Here is a 23,097-nt window from a genome sequence, read left to right as displayed (position 1 = left end):
GTATAATGATTTTAAATTTGTGGCCAAACTGTCAGGGGACCTGCCATCCTCATTCCTTTGTCATCACCTGCCCTTAGTATGGCATGCTATGGGGTGGGTGGAGATTGTGAGGGGAAATGTGAGTACAGGATGAACCGTTGCCTGGGGGAATCCAATGGGAAAGGAAAAAAGGCATGTGGTTCACAGCATGTGGTATTGGTCTTTACTAACTCCTCTGCACTGTCCCCAACACTCACTGCTATTCCTTATGGTCACTCCAGAGGGATGAATACACCACAAGAAGAATGGTGAAAGGAGCTGGAAAATGAGCATATCTGGGGAATCTCTGAATCCACCCAAAGATCAAGGACACATAGAAGGAAGCTAATCAGGAATCTGATTGATCAGGATTTCCTCAGAAGTGCTGGTGGAAGCTATAATAATGTAAATATAATTCTGAAGCTTGGAGCTTTGCAGAGCATCAAACAAAAATGTCTGCTTTTTTCAGCCTACCTGATGCATCAGCCTTTTAAATGTCAGCTGTGCTTTTGGGTGGAAAGCGGAAAAACTTTGCTTTTGCTCCCTAAGAAAAATCACATAATAATCAACTAGAATTTCTGTTTGAGGATTAAAGAGGGGTAAAGTAATCTAAAAGTGTGAGGGAAGGGCAGTTTTAGTTCAAGGCACATCTCATGATAGTCAAATCTAGTTTTGCAACACATTTGGGCATTTTCATTGGTCTCAGAGTGTTTGAGAATTTTTACCAAAGGGAGAAAAAAAAAGGAAGCATAACTCCATTTTTAATTCACTTTGATTCTAAAATAAATATGGGGAGAGAGAAAGGATGTGAAATCAAACAAGGACAATACTATTGGCCTGATCTAGAGCCACAGCTATGTTTCTGGGTCTTACACCTGAGTGGCGGGTTTCCTGCCTCGTTACCCCCACCCTCTCTCTTGGTTAGGTGATCTTCCTTCCTCCACCCTTAGAAGGAAGCCAACCCCTCTTGCTACTTTCAGGGACTGATATTGAACTCATGAATTCAGTTGTGATTGTCTTGGTGGAATGGGGGCCGAGGCCTGGGGGCAAGGGGAAGTCTCAGTGTCAATCACACTGGGACAGGAAATGACCAGAAAGGTGGTTCTCAGGAGGAAGAGGGGGTTCCTTCCTTTCTCAGAGCTTTGTCATTTAAGCCTAGTCTCTAAGGAGTCTAGATGGCATGAAGGGATAAGATGTGAACTGCCACTTGGAGACTGAACAGGAAGGAAGCAGGGAGGAAGCCCTGGGAGACCCTGAAAGGATAACCTGGGGCTTTGGGACACTGACAATGATGTTATCTAGCAGCCAGTAAAACCAACAAACAAAAACAACATCTGTAATTCCCTTTTGTAATCAGTAAACACCACTATATTAATTAGGATTCTCCAGAGAAACACAACCAGTAAGATAGACAGATAGATAGGTAGACAGAAGAAGATTTATTATGAGAAATTGGTTCGTAGTTTTAGAGGCTGAGAAGTCCCACTATCTGTCATCTATAAGCTGGAGACTCAGGAGAGCCAATGGTGTAATTCAGTCTAAGTTCGAAGGCCTGAGAATCTGGGAGCTAATGGTGTAAGTCCTGATTTGAATCTGAAAGCCTGCAAACTAGGAGCACTGACATCCTACAGCAGGTGAAGTTGGATGTCTCCCCTCAAACAGAAAGAACAAATTGCCCTTCTGCCTATTTGTTCTATTTTGGTCCTCAACCTTTTGGCTGATATCCACTCACACTGGGGAGGGTAGTTGTTCTTTACTTAGATTACTGATTTAAATGCTAACCTCTTCTTCAGGCACCCTCTCGGATATATCCAGAAATAATGTTTTACCAGCTATCTCAGCATCCAGTCAAGTTGACACATAAAATCAATCATCACAACCACAGACTGAATTGTGTAAGAGAAGGGACAGGTGTGGCTTTTCTTGGACTGGATATGTAAAGGAGAGGGTACTGCCTCCTAAGGCAATTGTATCAGAACAGTGATGAGTGGGATCCCCAAGGGGAAAGTGAATGTCAGGGGACAAGTACATGGGCTGTGAGGTCAGCTATCCTTCCCAACACAAGTCATGCAGTATTTCTTTCTGAAAGCCAATGGATTTTCTTTACTGCACTTAGCACACTTGCTCATATGCTGCACTGGCCTTTGAGCTCCAAGAAAGCAAGTATCCTGTATTATTTGACTCATATCCCCATAGCAGCACTTAACTTAGAATTTGCTATATATTGGGTTCTTAATAAATATTGTTTAAATAAATGAGTCAAATGTTAGTGTTTTAGCTCTAAGTTCTATATAGAAAATGACTAATATTCTTTTTTAAAAAATTTATCCTTATTGTTGAAAATATTACAGATGTCCCCCCTGTTCCCCCTATTGATCCCCCTCTACCCCACATAACTAATATTCTTAAGAAATTCTGCTGATGGCATGGAATGACTTTATTCACTCTTAGGTGACTGACATCAACCCTGTTGATTTTCTCTTTGAAGAGATCATGTGAACCAAATCCTTGACTTCTATCTGAGGCCCTGTCTAGAAATGATTTTACTTTGGTGCTATGTCATCTTGGATGTTTCCATACGACATTTTTAAAATTGAAGAATTAATATTTGCATATTAAAAAAAAAAAAAGTCAAACACTATAACAAGGTATATCATGAAAATTTTCATCTTCCTAGGCCAGATGTTTAGTGTCTTTCCTCCAGAGGCAGATACTAACTTCTTGGGCACATTTCCATAAAATTTCTCTATAAATGTAAACACATACCTGTGTATATTTATATGCCCATATTTATAGACATGCACACATATTTAATGACTTAATTTATAATTTGTTTTTGTCATTCAAGATACATCTTGAAGGTATCAAACAGTCTGATTTCAAACTATACTACAAAGCTATACTAATCAAAACAGCATGGTTCTGGCATAAAATAAGACACATACCAATAGAACAGAATAGAGAGCACATAAATAAACCCTTGCATAAACAATCAACTAATATTTGATGAGGGAGCCAAGAATACTCAATGGGAAAGGATAATCTCTTTAATAAATGGTGCTGGGAAAACTGGATAACCACATGCAGAAAAATGAAATTGGACTCCTATCTTATGCCACTCACAAAAAATAACTCAGAATGAATTAGACTAACATGAGACTTGAAACTGTAAAACTGCTAGAAGAAAACATAGGGAAAAGCTCCTTGACATTAGTCTTGGCAACAACTTTTTTGGATATGGCACCTAAAGCACACGCAACAAAAGCAAAAATCAACAAGTGGGACTACATCAAACTAAAAAGTTTCTGCACATCAAAAGAACAGACAACAAAATGAAAAGGCAACTTATGGAATGGGAGAAAATATTTGTAAACCATATATCTGATAAAAGGGTAATATTCAACATATAAAAGAACACATAAGCCCCGCCGGGTGTGGCTCAGCGGTTGAGTGTAGACCTGGGATCCAGGCAATCGGGGTTCGATTCCTGGTCGGGGCACATGCCCGGGTTGCAGGCTCGATCAATGACTCTCATCATTGATGTTTCTGTCTCTCTCTCTCCCTCTCCTTTCCTCTCTCTGAAATCAATAAAGATATATTTAAAAAAAAAAACAAAACACATAAAACTCAACGACAACAATAGCAACAACAAAAGCCAAACAATCCAATTAAAAATGGGTAAAGGAACTGAATAGTCATTTCTCCAAAGAAGACATACAGTCCACCAACAGGTACATGAAAAAGTGCTCAACATCACTAATCATCAGGGACGTGTAAATCAAAACCACAATGAGATATCACTTCACACCCATTAGAATGACTATCATAAAAAGACAATAAATAACAAATGTTAGGAAGGATGTGGAGGAGAAAAAGGAACCCATGTACACTGTTGACAAAAAAGTAAGCTGCTTTAGCCACTATAAAAAATAGTATGGAAATTCCTCAAAAAATTAAAAATAGAACTACTATATAATCCAACAATTCCACTTCTGGATATATACATCCAAAGGAAATAAAAACAGAGTATAAAAAAGATATCTGTACTCCCAATACAGTATTACAATAGACAAACTATGGAAACAACCTATATGTCCGTCAACAGATGAATGGGAAATGAAGATGTGATAAATATAATACATTATATTTATGTGAATATAATGAATATTATTCAGCCCTGAGGAAGATGAAAATCCTGCCATTTGGAACAACATGGGTTGACCTGGAGCATTATGCTGAGGTAAATCAGACAGAGAAAGATAAAAACTGTATGATCTCACTTATACGTAGAATCTAAAAAAGAAGCTGAGCTCATAAAAAGAGAGTAGAGTGGTGGCTACCAGGGGCAGGAGTGGGGGGATAGAATCAGGGAGATGCTGGTCAAAGGGGTACAAACTTCAGGTTAGAAGATGAATGCTCTGGGGAATATGACACACATCTCTGAAAGTTGCTAAGAGACTACATCTTAAATGTCCTCACCACAAAAAAGAATAATAATTATGTGATGTAATGGAGGTGTTATCTAATGTTGATATCATATTGCAATACATAAGTGTGTTAAATCAACATGTTGCACATCTTAAATTTACAGTGTTATATACGTCAATTATATGTCATTAAAATATATGTATATCTTGGAGGTTTTCCTTATTGCCACACGTAAATTGACCTCATTCTTTTTTTAAATAAAAGTTATATTAAAGTAATACTTGCACATGATTTAAATAAAAAACATATGCAAAGATTTATAATAGAAGGAAATCATCTTCTGTCTCACCCCCTCACCTCTAGCCCTGCTTCCAAAACTGATATTTATCAATCAATTTTAGATATTGTTTATTAATTTTCTAATAAGATAGGTGAGAATTAAGCTACTTACTCCATCCTATCTCCTCTCAATATTGTTCCATCTCTATTTGTAATTCCCCCCTCTGGTTACCTCTGGAGCCTCAAACACCATACTTAAAAATTTATTTCTCTTCTTCTCAACTATAGAGACCATTTTCTGACTTTGAAATATAGAAATATTAGGAAGCCTATCTTTCTCTCTACTTACATTACCCTCACCACAACAATCTTTTTATCTTTCAAAATCTCTCTGCTCTCCCTTTGGTTTGCCATTGTCAAGGTCTATAAAGTTTCATTCTATTCTGTAACCATAATGAAGTCTTCTGTGATTTGCTGCTACCTATGGATCAAATGAAGAGTAAGACTCTTTTAGTAGCAAGTGACAGAAAACTCAAAAAAAATGCAGCAGGAAAAGAAATTAATTTGCTTACATAACACCAAAGTGTAGGAAAAGATGTAGCCTCATGAGAAGCTTCATCCAAAAGTTTTATCAGGACTCAGTTTCTCCCTCTGAATTTATTAAATGCTACTTTGGGTGGGTTCTATCCTGGATAAGCTCTCCCTTCAAAGAGGCAAGATGTTGGCAGCTGCTCCAGACTTTCACTCTCTTAAACTTAAACCCAGTAAATCCAGTAAATCCAGTAAATCAAAATTTGGGATTCATTCTGATTGGAACAGTGTGTTCTTATGTTGAATCTTGAAACTACTGCTGTGAGCAGAGGCTTTGGGTATGCTGATTATCTAACTCCCATTTCTGGAACCAGGACTGGAACTCTAGCCAGAGCATAGAAGGGGTTCTCCAAAAAGGAAATCAGCGTTCTGTTACCAAAAGAAAGGAGGAAAGGAAACTGCGTACCAACAATAACAAATACTCACCCTAGGCCACAAACTCGAATGTCTCCAGGGTTCTGTTTACATAAATTTGAGAACTGAATGAGTGAAAGATACAGAGAGCGGTGGTTACTGTGATCTCACAGCAGTGCAATAAATTTTTAAAAACGTCATTAGCCAAACAAAACACATCTGGAGAACTAATTTTGCCTGAGAGCTACCAATGTGCAATTATTGGTCTCTACATGAGTTCTGAAAGTTAAAAAAATGTAGATAGTGTTTATAGCATTATATTATATGTAAAACGTAGACAGTTTTTATGGCAGAATGAATTAATGTTTTCAAAGTCTCAAGGAGCCCTGTTATGACTACTGCAACACTCAAAGAAAATGTTCTTGGTATCCAGTTGCAAAGATTCCCCCCCTCCCTTGCTCTCCATCCATTGCTCAGAACCCAGCGGTGCTGTGGTTTACTGCATGCTTGTACCATACTCTGAATGGCAGGTATTGTCGCCTACCCAACTCCCATTCCCTCGCTCTTCCTTGATAGGGTCTTTTTTTGTTTTCCTTGGTTGTCATTGATGTTGCAATTCTTTTCAAATCTCTTGTCATGTCTTATAATCTATTTGTATTTTTACAAAAGGGAGGAAGGAGTTTGAAGGTTGATCCGGAGCTCTGTGAATGCTGGCAGGACTCATCAGCTGACCGGCTCACTTGAAGTTAACAGGCAGGAAGCTTTCTGCTATTGTGTTGAATCCTAAATAGACAAAGTGAGTCTATTCTTGGATATTGATATCCACACAAGCTACTCTTATTAGTTCATTAAATAGTTTAACTGTCATTAACATTAAACTGTCTAGTTCATTCAATAGTTCAGATAAGAACTGATTAGACAGTTCATTAGTTTAGATAAGATCCCACTTTAATTTTTATTTTACTTATTCATTTCTTTCTTTATTTTACTAATTCATGTATTCATTTTATTTATTCATTTCATAGCAGAGAGAGAAAGGCATAGGAAACTTTTGACTTCCATAATCAGGCCTTCTATTAATCCCACATTTTCAGACCTACTCTTAAGTTCCATTGTACCTGCTGCCCAAGTCAAGAGCCTCTTTGGAGTTCTATTCGGCATGCTGGCTTTCTGAGTTTTTTTCCCATTAATTAATAATATTCTATCTGCTTTTTGTTCTGTAGGAATTTTTTGTGTTTTCTTGTATATTAATGGCCTCTTTCTATTTCCCTTAGTGTTGTGAATTTAAACCTTTAAAATAAGTCCATTACGGTTATCTTAATGGTTTCTTAGAAAGGGAATGATATGAATGCATGTGCTTAATTAGCACCCAGTATTAAACCTGAAGTCTCTGCATCCTTCTTTTTAATAGCTGTATAGTAATCAGTTGTATAGATCAGTGATTTTCAATCTTTTTCATCTCCTGGCACACATAAGCTAATTACTATAATTCTGTGGCATACCAAAAAATATTTTTTTTGCTGATTTGATAAAAATATAGGTATAATTTTGATTCATTCACACCCAACAGCTGTTGTTATGTTGGCTGTTGTCATTTTTTTACTTGACAATCTAAGGAAAAGAGGTCAGTGCCCCTGACTAAATAGTCAGTTATTGCATGTTTTAAAAATTCTTGGGGCACACAGGTTGAAAATCGCTGATATAGATGTTTTCTTATATATTAACTTGTCTTCTACTGACTAACAATAAACTTTGTGACTCCAACTACTGCTGCTATGAACATTTTTTTACATACCTCTATGCACATGTATATTTGTAGAATAAATTCCTAGAGGTAGAGTGTTGGCTTGAAGGTTTTTGGAAAGTTTCTCTTTGGAGTGAGTGTGTGTGTGTGTGTGTCTTTGGAAAGTGATATTGTATAGTGATTAAAAGCATGAACTCTGGGGCCAGGCTGCCTGGGCTCATAATCCTGGCTGTCTTCCTTACCATTGCTGTGACCTTGGGCAAGTTACTTAAGTTTCTGTGTCTTGTTTTTCTAATGAGTAAAAATGAGAATTAATAATATCACCTTTCTCCTAGGATTAAATGAGTTAATTTGCTGAGATTTATGCCTGATAATAAACACTCAATAACTATTACCTGTTAATGTTACTATTTTAGATGAGGCTTAGCAACCTACTAGCAAAAGAGAAGCCACTGTAAATTAAAAATAAAAATAAAAAAAGGAAAGGAAAGGAAGAAAAGAAAAAAATGACAGCAACCACAGTCGTGAAAAAAAAGGGCACTGTTTTTTGGTGGGCTGAACAGGCACTCTGGCTAGTGCCTCTGGCATGACCTTTGGGGGAGGTAAGGTAGAGCCTACAGCAGGGCTGCAAATGGGGACAAGAAGAGAGACACAGCTGACTTAGGGAGGGACGTGGAGGTTCCTTACCCAGTAGTCTACCAAATATGGCCACTTGAGAGTGGCATTCTTAACTGCAGTCCCCCTTTTTTTTGAAGGTAAAAACATAAAAATAGATGCTCCTGGCTTTTATTTATTTATTTATTTATTTATTTATTTATTTATTTATTTATTATTTTTAATTGTTCAAAATATTACAGGTGTCTCTTTTTCTGCCCATGGACCCCTTCCACCCTGCCCCACTTTCCTCCCCAGTCCCTCACCACACCATTGTTTGTGTCCTAGGGTTTGTGTCCTTCCAATCATCCTTAACCCTTCAATAAAGTCTTATTACAGCCTAGCTTTACTGTAAACATGCTTGGGGGGAGGGGACCTAAAAGAAGGAGCAAGTGAGGGAAGCATCATGGAGCCACCCTGCCTGAGGTCACAGTAGCTACCAGGGCAGGAGAGAGGCAAACACAATTTCTAGGGCTCCCCAGCAATACTTGTGGTGGAGCCTGCTGAAAGCCTGGACCTCCTGCCACCCTGTAGGACTGTTTGTACTTGGGTATTAAAAGGAGAATGATTTCTCAATACTGGAAGTTCTGGTAGCACAGGGCCTGCTACATGGTACCCTCTAAGTAAGCGACAGCTTTTTAGACATTATTTCTAAGTTTTGATAAAGATTGAAATAAAGCCTGCATTTGATGCTGTGTTTACTCTTTCTGAAGCCACGCGTGACTCCGTGTGTTATGGATATGACAGTCCATTCAAGACATATTCCGGGTACAGCTGTTATGTCGATAAGACAATTGCCAGGCTGAATGAGACTCAAAGACCAGATAGGGTAGCAGGGATCCTAGGCTTTTAACCTGCCTTCCTCAGCAGCTTAACCTTGCTTCTTGAAATTTCAAAGAATTGTTTTCTGTCTCCGTAACATGGGGATTAGTGCTGTAATATCTACCACCTGTCTGAGCTTAAGAGCACATCTTGACATTAAATTAAAAGAGAGAGCAACTAAATAAATTAGAATGGGTAATATACCCTGAAATCTTGACCTGAAAGCCACTATTAATGGTAAAACCATTACAGTATTGTATTTCTCTAACATTTCTAGCAGATGCTTGGCTAAGGGGGGGGGGGGGGAATTTCCATTTTGAGCACTTAGGATATGGCTATAACTTATTATTATTATTTTTCACCATTCATGTATTAATGTGTTGAAAAGTAGAAGATCTACACCCAAAAGGGTGTTATTTTCTGAAATTAAGTAATATATACAGTAGATGGACAGAACACACATTCACACATACATAATACCTGGGTTAATTGTTCATGTTGGCCCATTTGTGCGTGTGTGTGTGTTGAAAATTAATCAAGGACTCAGTATGATAGTAAAAAAGCGAGTTAACAAAGACGGGGCAATGTGGATCCTGAAGCGAGGAAGTGTGAGGTGAAGATTCAAGAAAGATCTAGAAAAGTCCTTGTGACATCAACCCAAACTTGGATCTCTCCAGACAAAGATTCAAGTCTACCTCCCATTTTAATAATGAAACAGCTGTCAAGGTCAAGGACCCTCTTGGGGGTCTTCATTTGTGATAGATATCTGGGTGGTGTTTGTTTTGTTTGGGGGAATAAATATTTGAAGGGGGTAACTGAAGAAGGTTATGCGTCTGTTATGATGTTATTGATACACAGGCTGACGCTATTATGGCGGATACTATCAGGCTACATTATCTTTATGCCTCCAAGGTAACCTGAAGCAACTGTCTATTGACTTGGCACTGCCTTACACTGAAGCCTTTGCCCTGCCTGGGGACTGTAACCCAAGCCAACCACATACCTCACAGACAGTTTCTTTAGCGAAATTGCCTGGGAGGAGCGCTTCGGAGGGGTGATAGCAGCTGAGTGACTCTCAGGGAGGGTGGCTTTGCCATCTTCTAATTTCCTATTTAGGGACAACTACTAGAAAGTCCTTCTCTTCAGGCAAGGAAATAGTTATTTACGATAAGGAAACTGGAGATGATCTGAACCCCTGGAAATTTTTCTTTCCAAAACATGACCTTTGTCATGTTTCACTGCAGGTCATGTCCACGTGGAAAGCAAGGCTCGCCAAAAGACTGAAATCTCCATCCCGAAGGATGCATCCGTTTCCATGTTCAGCTCTGCTGGCCTGTTTTGGGAATACCAGAGAGACTGCTCCCTGTGATCAGCCCATAGTGCCTGATACTCATTCCACCATCTACGATCAGCCCATCGCCAAAGCGGGCGGACACCCAAGTCACCTGAGAGGGGAAGAAGAAACTCCGGAGAAAAGGAGAGATTCCAGCACCCATTCAAACAGAAATGGCAGCGCAAATCGGAATTCAAGTAACCACACTGCTGTCCAGCCTGCTGAGACCTCTGAGGATGTGCCTGGGTCCCCAGATGGTGAATTGGACTGTGAAGCAGTTACTTTTCAGACTTCTATCCCCAGGCCATCAATTATTGAAATGCCAATGGTGAGTGTTCCTGATGCTATTATAGAAAAAATGGTGTTGGAGGAGAGGTCTGATCTTTTGGTGAATGACTTCAGGAAACAAAGTTGTTTAACATTTTAAGTAAATAAGACATTGAGAGGAACTCTTACTAGTGAGAGGAAGTGTGTAAAGCCTCATAAAGTTCTCAAAGGATGTGGAGGGAGGCAATGACAATCAGCACCGGGCCTTAGCAATGCTGGATATTGACCTTTAATTAACTGCCCATGGTGCTTCAGGGTCAACAGTGTCTCAATAGAAGATTGGGGTAATATAGTCTGGGAAAGCTTTTTTTTTTTTTTAAAAAAAACACAGGTCTGTGAATTTACATGAAAATCCACACTGTGAAAGGCTGGATTATAGGGTTTAAGAAATTGCCTCTACTTAAAATGAATCAGGTGATATCAAAGCAATCTGGGAAAATTTGGAAATGATGATCATTGTCTACAGAGCAATAAACAAAAGAACTAACCTATGCAACTAGTCATGATATGGCTGTTTCTGTGATTGTTTTCTGAGAATTAAAGGCAGGGGAAAGAAGTTATTTGAAAAATATAGCGCTACTACTTTTATAAGGCAGCATTTTGAGTTATCTATATTTTTCTTTTTTTGGCATTGCTGGATTTTAATTTTTGGGTATTCTGATTTAATTGAGCTGCATAGTCATTGCAAAGTTTTTGGTAATTTCAACTTAGGGAGGCAGAGTAGAGGCAGGGTTTCTTGAATGGTGTTTTCCAAATATTAGTACCCCTTGAGCATTTTTTTGGCCATTGCCCTGGCATAAAGCCTAGGAACAGACTTATATAACTGAGAAGTCTTTGAGGATTCATTACTAAAATATTCTAATTTTTAAAAAATCATTTTCTTCCAGGTAGCTTAACAAATCATTTTTGTATGATTTGAATCCAAGAAGCCTCACTAGCAATGAAAACTTCCAAAGAGTGAAGACAGGGTTAAAACATAATTTAAAAAATAGTTTCACTTGACATTCTACATAATGTCAAGCTTATATAAAATGCTTAAATGAACAGAGAATTTCACCAAGCCCTCTGTTAGAGCAAGAACTATAATATTTTTCCTAGTACTACTAAATCAAAATCCCAAACAAACAAAAGCCCCCAAATTTGTTCAATTTTCAGTTTAAGATTAAGATATTTTTAGTAGTGCTCTAGTTAGCTGAGTGGACATCAAGGCCAAGTTTATATTTCTTGCATGTTAAATGAACTAATGATTTACTTGTTTTAATGAACTGAATGAAGACTTTCTTTTGGATAAACATTCCAACAACCCAGGACCTACCTTATATTGCTAAGTACAGCAGGGGCTATAGAAGGTTGATTTGATTGTATCTTTGTTTTAGGGGCGTATGTGATATAGGGCTTCAAAGTAAATATGTGTATTCAAATATAACCAATTAAACACAGTGAGGTAACATCCATATTTATTGTCCACTTGGTATGACAGAGGTTAGATAGGCCTTATGTATCAGAACCAATCCTAAGGCAAGGCTAAATATAAGTGTCCCAAACAGAGACACACACAAGATGGTTCAAAGGAAGTTGGAGGGTTTGGAAGGTACATTGTAAGGAAGACAGAATTTAAGATTGGTCTAGAAAGAGGGTTAGAATTTTTAAAGGAGAGATGAAGGGGAGGACTTTTCAATAAAAGGAAATTACATGAACAAAATCCTGGGTGTAAGGGAATGTAGTATAGCAATAGGTACATCAGATTGGCTAAATTGGAAAGATACTGGGAAAGGTAGATTGAGACCTGGAGTGATATGCTTTGAGTGCTGTAGTGAAAAGTTAATTCATTTGGCAGTGGCAACACTTTGAGTATTTTAAGCAGAGAAACATCATGCTTAGGGTTTTATTCTGGGAAGATAAAGAGGTAGAGCCTGTAGGGTGGATTAGAGGTGGGAAGACCAGAGCTGAGAGGCCACTGAAATAATCCCAGACTGACAACAGTTACAAAAGGAATAGTAGGAGGGTGAGGTAGGAGGGGCAAAGAAGGGGCCCCATGGGGTAGCAAAAGAGGCAGTTGACTCTGGGGTCTAAACTAGATAGAGAGGGTGGTGAGACCAACCTGGGTGTGATGAAATAAAAACACTGCAAAATTAAGTGCCAGGTGGGCGTGGTAAATGGGCATCTAATCTAGTTCAAATTCAAGGAGCTAAAATTCATAGAGCACTTGCTGTTTGCCAGCCATTCTTCTAAGTGCTTTACAGAGTATCCCGTTGAACCCCAGTTACAGTGAAGTACATATTCTTATAATTCTCATTTTACAGATGAGGACATTGACACTTAGAGAGGGTAAGACACTTGTTCAAGGTCACAGAGGAAAGAAGTGATAGAGCCAGGACTGGAGCCCAGGTCTATTTTATTCCAAAGTCTGACCTCTGAATTATAACTTGCTTCCACTGCTCATTATCATTTGTGTAGTGTTTGAGGATTTCCAATAAAATATTCATATATGGTCTCACTTTGTATGCTACCAAATTTAAATTCCATTTGTGTGTGTATGTATATATATATTTATATAAATGTATCTTTGTGTATAATAATTACTATTTGATTTTTATTAATTTGCTTAACCTTTTTTATCTTAGTTTCATGGTATATCACAATGTGGAAAGGGACCCTTTCTATTTGCATCCTGCTGACAACGAGGCTTTGTTGATTACAGTGTGGGATTGCTTTGAGATCTGATTAAAAGTGCCATAGCACTGTCCAGATTTTTCATTACCTAGTAATTTTGTTGTGACATGTTTCCTCTCATTAGATGATGAATGAGCTTCTTTTATTATAATGTTGCCTGGTGGCAAAAATATTTCCCTTTTGGATGCACTGATCCTCATCATTTAAGCTGCTTTGGTAGAGGCAACAAATAATACTTTTTTCTTTTTTTTTTTTTTTGAGTTCAGCCTCAGGACATAACCATAGCTAAGAAATGGGGACAAATCCATCTTTAGTTAACTGGCATTCAGATAGGAGGGCGATTCATTTAAATATGAAACAACATTTGGTCTTAGAGGAAAGGCTGAAGGTAGAGAAGCCACGTGAACTAAATAGAAAGAAAAGGTTTCTGTGTGTGTAATTATATGTGCATGTGTCTATATATAAAGTGATGCTGATTAGTCTTCAACCTTTTTATGGTCATCTCTTCCCTATTCCAGGCCTGAAATCAAGGCAATGACAACCCTAAAATTGGAATGTGTCTTATATCTTCTGATTATAATTTTTTATAATTTTTTCTTTCTTTCTTAGTGGTGTTGCAATTGGAATGACTTGTAATTGGTGAGGTCATAGAGCCAATGAAACACAGAAGTATGTCGTTTATTTCTTTTAGCCAAGAGTTATGTGTTCTTACTATGCATCAGGACAGCACTAGCCCTGGGGAAATAAAGATGATTAAGACACAGTCCCTGAAGTTGTTCCCATTATGGTGGGAGATACAGTTGGGTAAAGAGGCAATGTCAGTGAAGTTAGAGAAGGCTATGGGTCAACATTGGATGCCACAGGAGCACATGAAAGAGATTCCCATATTAGCCTTGGGAAGATAGGGGAGGCTGAAATACAGGGAGGAGCATGGGCTCCTTCCTTGTTCTTTTACAATTTCACACAGGACCCAACACTGCACCCTTCCTAGTTGAATGGTATTATTTTCTTCCCCCTCCCTGTCCCTTAACAATGGTGGCAGTTTAAGAAAGACACAGTTCCCACACTAAGTGGCCTCAGAGTAGTTTGGTAGTTTCAGAAGGTCTTTCAATAGCAGTTGTAAGTTTTTATTTTGTTCTTTCTCCAACAACGTAGCCAGCCTGACACGAAGAGAAAGTAATTGTGGTTTGGAAAATCATTCCTGAGTATTTTAATTAATAGTTTTACAAAAAAGATGGGAAACAGGGTACATCTTGGAGTTGACAACTGCATTGCTTTTTGTAACAGGCTGGTTTTGCTACTAGACAGAGAAGTGGTAACTAGGACATCCCTAGAACCTAGACTGTGGCCTAGACCAAGCCTCAGAGTCTCAGGTAGTCACTGCTTTTTAGGGTCTGAGCTTCAGCCATCTAGACACAGTTTTGTCAGTCATCCTTATCTAAAAGATAGTCTCTTGATTCCCACGCTTATAAGAGCCTGATGTATAAATCAGAATACCCTATTAGTTGTAAGCCTTGAGAACTGTCAGGGTAGGGCTGACTAGCCATGTTTCTCCACAGGAAAATTAGACATAAAAGACATGATAACTAGAAATTTGTTGGAGAGTAGAGACTCAGAGGAAGGGGGAGCTACATTCTTTTATTGCAGTAAAATATACATAACATAAAATTTTCAATTTTAATTATTTTTAAGAGTACAGTTGTGTGGCATTCAGTATATTCACATCACTACCATCCATCTGCAGAACTTTTTCATCTTTTTCAACTCAAACTCTTTACCTATAGAACATTAACTCTCCATTCACCATTCTCCCTATCCCCTGACCACCACCACTCTACTTTCTGTTTCTGAATTTACTCTAAGTACTTTATGTAAGTGGAATCATACAACATTTGTCCTTTGTGTCTGGCTTATTTCACTTAGGCATAATATCCTCAAGGTTTATCCATGTTGAAACATGTGTCAGGGGCTTCCAGTCAAGATGGCTGTGTAGGTAAATATGATACTTGCATCCTTCCATAACCACATCAAAATTACAACTAAACTATAGAACAGCCATCATTCAAAATCACCTGAAATCTAGCTGAACTGAAGTCCTACAACTAAGGATGTAAGGAAGAAGCCACATTGAAACTGGTAGGAGAGATGGAGATGTGAATGGCTGGCCCCACACTTATGTGTGGCAGGAAAAATTTGGGAGGGTTATTTCAGCTGTAGAGGTCTCCTGTGAAGAGCAAGGGGTCTCATCCCCACACCAGGCCCCCAGCCCAGAGTTCCAGTACTGGGAAGAGAAGTCCCTAAAAAAACAGTGGGGATTCAGGCTGAGGGAGATGGAGGGATGCTGGAGGCCCAGGTAGTTTCTCTAAAGGCCTGCACACGAACTTACTTAGACTCACTCCTTCTGAGTTCCAGCGCTGTAGCAGCAGCTCAAAAGACACCAGGGACATATGGGGAGGGAGGAACTGAACTATCTGGCATCAGGGTGAGAGCTGGAGGGGCAGCTTTCTCCCAGACAGAAGTGCTGGCAGAGGCCACTGTTCCTTTTCTGAGCCCTTCCCCCAAAGAGTCAGCAGTGAGTGCCATATCTGAGTCTCCATTAACCTGGCAATTACTGTTTGCCCTGCCCTTAGACCCCACCCCACCAACTTTCAGGCCCACCCAAGCTGCTTCCAGTGTTGTTTCTACATAAATGGCTTGTCATGACTTTTTCAAATAGGTTTTCAATTTCTTGCTCTCTCTCTCCTCCTTCTGGTACCCCCTTGATGCAAATGTTGGTATGTTTGAAGTTTTCCCTGAGGATCCTTACACTATCCTCATTTTTTCTGGATTTTTTTTTTCTTTTTGATGTCCTGATTGGGTGCTTTTTGCTTCCTTGTATTCCAAATTGCTGTTTTGGTTCTCAGCTTCATCTACTCAGCTGTTGATTTCCTGTAAATTATTCTTCATTTCAGTTAGTGTAGCCTTCATTTCTGACTGGTTCTTTTTTATGGTTTCCATGTCTTTTTTTCATGCTGATGATGTTCTCTCAAATTTCATCTACTCTTCCTGCAAATTCATTGAGCATCCTTATAACCAGTGGTCCAAACTCTGCATCTGGTATACTGCTGATCAGATGTATGATTGGCAAATATTTTCTTCTATTCTGTGGGTTGCGTTTCCTCTCTGTTGATAGTGTTCTTTGATGTGCAAACATTTATAGTTTTGCCCAGCTGGTGTGGTTCAGTTGATTGAGCATCATCCCATTCACCAGGAGGTTGCTGGCTTGGTTCCTGGTCAGGGCACATGCCTGGGTTTCAGACTCGATCCCCATAGGGGGTATGCAGGAGGCAACCAATCGATGTTTCTCTCTCCTTGATGTTTCCCTCTCTCTCCTCCTCTCTCTGAAACCAATAAAAACATATTTTTAAAAAATGCATAGCTTTGACAATGTCTAGTTTATCTATTATTTCTTTTACTGCCCATGCTCTTAGCATCATATTCAAGAAATCATTGCCATCATCAGATTAAAGATGGTAGTGCACTGAGTGGAAGCTATGCTGACACTCTCCTAAAACCAAACTGAAATTACAGCTAAAATAGAGAAAAACTATCCTAAATAATCAACTTCAACTGAAGATGAACTTGAGAGCACCCTCATAACCAAGGAGGAAAAGTGGAGACCACATAGAGACTGGTAAGATGTGCAGAAGCATGCAAGGGCTGGCGTGGCTCCCACAGGCAGCAGCTGAAGGTCCGGAGGGATATCTCAGCTGTGAGGGGATTCCCACTGAGGACTGTGGGGCCTAAACCTCAGGCTGGACTTCCCAGCCAAGAGCACCAGAACTGAGAAAGGTTCCCACATAACATCTGGCTGTGAAAAGCAGAAGGGTTTCTGTCTGCCAGGGAGAGGGGGCTGGAACTGTAGGCACCCTCTTAAAGGGCCAACACACAAAGTTTCGTGTGTAGCTACTCACCTTAGGCTCCAGCAGAGGGAGGGGCAGAGTAGACTGGAGCTGTGTGAGGAGAATCTAGGGTTGTGGACTCTGAAGACAGAGCTCAGAGGGAACCCCTCTGGATTCCTGTGCCAAATCATTCTCCCATACTGCAGAGGCAGACATTTACCTTCCAAGCATCTTTTGTCTGAGGGGGAAGCAATTGCCCCACCCTGCTGGAAAACCTCTCACCTTCCCCTCCCTGCCCCACTTCAAGTAGACTTTTTACAGCTTGAAGTTCATTAAGAGCCTGATAACAATCAGTCGTCCCACTCTGTGGAGCTTCTACAGACTGAGGCTCATTAAGAGAATCAGATTAATCAGCCTGAAGGCAGAGGCAGACTTCAGAGTGCTTTCAGTCTTTCCTCATCTGCTTCTGGACCCAGGCCTTGGAAAAGCAGACTTTAGTGTGTATCTTGGTCCTGTCCAAATGCACCCAGCCACAGCAGAGAGACCTCAAGCTGTGGATTGTTAATAGCTTCAAACAGGGTACTCAAGGCCAGTTACAAACAGTGTCTGACATTGGCCTGCACCAGAGACCTTCCAAAAAGACTGAGAGTCCTAGCAGGCCTACCTAGTACATAGAAACAAACCCAAACACACAGCCAAAATGAGAAAACAAGAAACAAGCCCCAAATGAAAGAACAAGAGAAGTCTCCAGAAAAAGAGCTAAATAAAAGGAGATAAGCAATCTATCAGATATAGAGTTCAGAATACTGATTGTAAGGATGCTCAACAGCATGAAAAAAAGATATGGAAACTATGAACAACCATATGCTATCAAGCTGGACAACCTTGATGAAATGAACAAATTCTTAGAAAAATACAACCTTACAAAAGTCAATCAGGAAGAGTCAGAAAACCTGAATAAGCCAATAACTGCTGATTGAAGTTGAAGGAGTATGAAAAATATTTCCAGCACACAAAAGCTCTGGTCTGCAAGGCTTCACAGGGGAATTTTACCAAATATTCAAAGAAGAACTAACACATATCCTCATCAAACTATTCCAAAACATTCAAGAGTAAGGAACACTTCCAAGCTCTTTTTACAAGGCCAGCATTAACCTAATTCCAAAACCAGATAAAGACACTACAAAGAAAGAGAATTACAGGCCAATACCTCTGATGAACATAGATGCTAAAATCCTCAACAAAATATTAGCAAATCGTATCCAGCAATATATTAAAAAGATCATACACCGTGACCAAGTGGGATTTATTCCAGGGATGCAGTGTTGGTACAATATTTGCAAAGCAATGAATATGATACATAAACAAATTAAAAGACAAAAATCACATGATCATATCAATGACACAGAAAAAGCATTCGACAAAATTCAACACTCATTTTTGATAAAAACTTTCAGCAAAGTGGGAGTAGAGGGATCATACCTCAACATAATAAAGGCCTTATATGACAAACCTACAGCCAACATTATACTCAATGGGCAAAAACTAAAAGCACTTCCCCTAAGAACAGGAATAAGAGAGGGGTTTCCACTTTCACCACTCTTATTCAACTTATTACTGTAAGTCCTAGCCACAGCTATCAGACAATAAGAAAATATAAAAGGCATCCAATTGGAAAGGAGGTAGCAAAACTGTCATTATTTGCAGATGACATGATATTGTACACAGAAAATCCTAAAGACTTCACCAAAAAACAACCAAATTTAATAAATGAATTCAGCAAGGTAGCAAGATACAGCACCCAGAAATCGATGGCACTTTTATACACCAATAATGCACTCTCAGAAAGAGAAAGTAAAAAAAAATCCCATTTACCATTGCAACAAAAAAATTAAGATACTTAGGAATAAACTTAACCAAGAAGGTAAAAGACCTGTACTTGGAAAACTGCAGGACATTGCAAAAAGAGATAGAGGAAGATATAAACAAGTAGAAGAATATACTGTGTTCATGGACTGGAAGAATCAACATTATTAAAATGTCTATACTACCCAAAGCAATCTACAGATTCAATGCAATCCCTATTAAAATATCAACAGTACATTTTACAGATCTAGAACAAACACTTCAAAAAATTTATATGGAACCAAAAAAGACTCCGAATAGCCTCAGCAATCTTGAGAAGGAAGAACAAAGTTGGTGGGATCACAATACCAGATATCAAGTTATACTACAAAGCCACTGTAATCAAAACAGCCTGGTACTGGCACAAGGACAAGCATATAGATCAGTGGAACAGAACAGACAACCCAGAAATCTACCAAAGCCATTATGTTCAATTAATATTTGACAAAGGAGGCAAGAACATACAATGGAGTAAAGACAGTCTCTTCAATAAATAGTGCTGGGAAAATTAGACAGGTACACGCAAAAAAATGAAACTAGATCACCAACTTACACCATACATGAGAATAAACTCAGAGGCAAGGCAGGGGTGGAGGAGTGGGTGGGAAGAGATAAAGCAAAGAAATTATTTGCTTATATGCATAATCTATGGACACAGACATTGGTATGAGGAAGGCCTGGAGGTGGGGTGGATGCAGGGTGGAGGAGATCAATGTGGGGGAAAAGGGGACATCTGTAATACTTTTAACAATAAAGACAAATTAAAAAAAAATAATAACTGAAAAAAAACCCCCAAACCCCGAAAAATAAACAAGTGGAACTATATACAACTAAAGAGCTTCTGCACAGCAAAGAAAAATATCAAAATGAAAAGGCAACCTACAGATTGGGAGAAAATATTTGCAAACCATGTATCTGTAAGGGCTAATATCTAAAATATAAGTCACTTGTACAACTCAATAGCATAAAAAATAACCCAATTAAAATATGGACAAAGAACCTATATAAATATTTCTCCAAAGAGCACATACAAATGGCCAATGGGTATATGAAAAGATGCTCAATTTTACTAATCATCAGGAAAATGCAAATGAAAACCACAATGAAATAGCAAACCTGTTAAGCCAAAACATATCAAACAAGCAAGGATGTGGAGGAAAGAGAACCCTTATACATTGTTGGTGGGCATGTAAATTGGTACAGCCATTATGAAAACTGTATGGTGGTTGCTCAAAAAGTTAAAAATAGAACTACTATATGATCCAGCAACCCCACTTCTGGGTATACATCCAAAGGAAATAAAATCATTACCTTTAAGAAATAGTTGCACTTCCATGTTTATAGAGACATTATTCACAGTAGCCAATACTTGGAAACAACCTAAGTCTCAAGTGTCTGTCAACAGATTAATGGATAAAGAAATGTCACACACACACACACACACACACACACACAGAAAATATTATTTGGTCTTAAGAGAGAAGTAAATCTTTGCCATTTGTGACAACATGGATCAACCTGGAGGACATTATACTTGTGCAATAAGCCAGAAACAGCAAGACAAACATTGCATGATCTCACTTTTATGTGCAATCTAAAAATATTGAATTCATAGTAAGAGAGTGATTGTTGCCAGGGCCTGGGGACAGTGAGGAAAAGGGAGAGATGTTGGTCAAAGGGTATAAACTCTCAGTTATAAGATGCATAATTTCTCGAGACCTAATGTACAGAATGGTAACTATAGTTAATAACAGCATATTGTATAATTGAAATTGGCTAAGAGTAGATCTTAAGTGTTCCTATGACAAAAAAGAGGTAACTATGTGAGAGGATGGATTTGTTAATTTGTGAATTGTGGTAATTATTTCACAATGTATACATATATCAAAACACAAAACATCACGTTGTACACCTGACATATATAAAAAAATTTTTGTTAATTGTTCCTCAATAAAGCTGGAAAAATACCACTCTCACTCACCTGCTTTCTGGTATACTAACTCAAGGGGGAAAGAGAAGAGATGAGAGCTGGGAAGTGCTGGCTGTCAGGAAGCGCTGGCCATGTTCCTGGCTGTGAGTGATGGATATCAGAAAATCATGTACGTTGAGGCCAAATAAAGGGTGAGATCCTGTCTATCTAGAATGGGAGCATCAATGAATATATCCTTACTAGTAGTAATCCCTGTCTTACCTAGGAATTGTTTTCTTTTTTGACTGAGCTGGGTATTTCAGGAAAGCTACACATGAAGCAGTGATGGAGAAAGGAGATCAGTTGAATAGACTCTGGTACTTAGTGAGGTGATACCTCTCCCAGAAGGTTCCCATTCCCAGGCCCTTTCCATGATTCCAGGAGGCCTGTTGGTTGCCTCCAATAATTAGAGGCAGGTAGGGGCTACATGTCTGCCCACCCACAACTTGTTCCCAGTGATATGGTGCAACAAAGAAGGTCTCACATGAATTATGCCATAGGTACAAATATTTTTTTAGCAAGCAGACACAAAACAAGCATATTACCTGATTCTGTATGCCAGAGAAATTCCCCAACTTCTGTCCTTTTACATAGCCCCTTGAATGAATAAAGTGATATATAGGAATGTGACAATATTCTAATGGCAAAACTGGCAAGCCTTATGGTCATAGGGGGTGAAGAAACCCTCTGTTAAAAGTGGGTCAAGGACCAAGTGGAGCTTAAGATCCAGAATGCTACTATAAAGGAGTTGGATTTCTGACCAAAAATGCTGGTCAGTCATGTACTTGAATACGATTTATTGCACAAGTGAAAAATGATTTCCAAAATCTCTTACGCTAATAGTGAATCTTCTGGTTCAGATTTAGCTAACCTCATTTGAAACATTTGCTGTAGCCACCTCTGAATGCAAACTCCCAGTGAGGGTCCTTCAAATACTAACTAACCACCTCTGAGAATTGACTCCAAAATTTTCTTTGCTCTCAAGAAGGAACACATAAAAAATATGCTTTAATTTGGCCTTCGAACATTGTTGGGTGAGGATGTGATGCTTGGCACCTCTGTAGCCATTCTGTAAGTGTGAGAGGACAACCTGTAAATAAAAGCAAGCAATCTAGAGATGGCAGAACAGGAAGGCAAGAAGACACTTGGGTTCTTCAGGATGCTAAGGAGCCATTTCAAGTGCAACTGTCCTTATGTATAAATACTCAAAGTGTTAACACTGAAGTACTTAAAAAGAATTACATTAGAAATGGAACTGCCGTTTGATCCAGTGATCCCACTTCTAGGAATATACCCTAAGAAGCCTGAAACATTAATCAGAAAGAACTTACGCACCCCTATGTTCACAGCAGGGCAATTTACAATAGCTAAGATCTGGAAACAGCCAAATGCCCATCAGTAGAAGAGTGGATAAAAACACACCATGAAATGCTATGCAACTGTGGAAAGAGGGATCTCTTACTTTTTGAGACAGCATGGAGGGACCGGAAAAGTATTATACTACGTGAAATAAGTCAGTCAGAGAAAGACAAACATCACATGATCTCATTTATATATGGAATCTAATAAACAAAATAAATTGATGAACAAAATAAAGCCAGAGACATTGAAGCATGGAACAGACTGATGTATATCAGAAGGAAAGGGGGTAGGATGGGAAGAGATTAACCAAAGAACTTATATGCATATATTCATAATCCTTGGACACAGACAATAGTGCAGTGAAAGCCTGGGGAGGGGGTGGGAGTGGACTTGGAGGGGCATCAATGGGTGGAAAAAAGGGGACATCTGTAATATTTTCAACAATAAAGATAAATTTTTTAAAAAGTCAAATAAAAATTAAAATAATTACAAAATGTTTTAACAAGGGTGATCAAGACCCAGCTATCCCTGGAAAACCTTCAAGTGGTGTCATAGTTGTTTCAAATTCAATGTGTTCAGAAATGAACTCTCCCCCAAGCCTCTATCACTTAAGATGCTTTTAGCTGCACGAAACAGAAAACTTTACTTAAAGTTAGACCATATGGAAATTGATTATCTCACTTAAAAACAAGCCCCGAGATAGGGCAGCTTTAAGATTGATGGATTCAGCAGTTCAATGAAGCCACTGAGCATCTAG

The 23,097-nt window shown here is 38.9% G+C and overlaps 1 protein-coding gene across 1 annotated transcript in view; it reads left to right on the top strand.

Annotated features, from left to right (window-relative positions):
• Positions 1-10,137: 10,137 nt before the first annotated feature.
• Positions 10,138-23,097, top strand: part of FAM107B (family with sequence similarity 107 member B) — a gene marked incomplete at its 5' end in the record, with an annotated part of 193,832 nt that continues 180,872 nt past the window's right edge. Inside the window, one exon of the mRNA XM_081154253.1 lies at positions 10,138-10,551. Within this exon, the coding sequence (XP_081010379.1) occupies positions 10,138-10,551 (414 nt within the window). The remainder of the gene's footprint in view (positions 10,552-23,097) is intronic.

Source organism: Miniopterus schreibersii, assembly GCF_964146895.1.
Source record: "Miniopterus schreibersii genome assembly, chromosome: 1".
Lineage (NCBI taxonomy): Eukaryota > Metazoa > Chordata > Mammalia > Chiroptera > Miniopteridae > Miniopterus > Miniopterus schreibersii.
The sequence above is the reverse complement of the archived record's forward strand: the minus strand, read 5'-3'. Positions and strand labels throughout refer to the sequence as shown.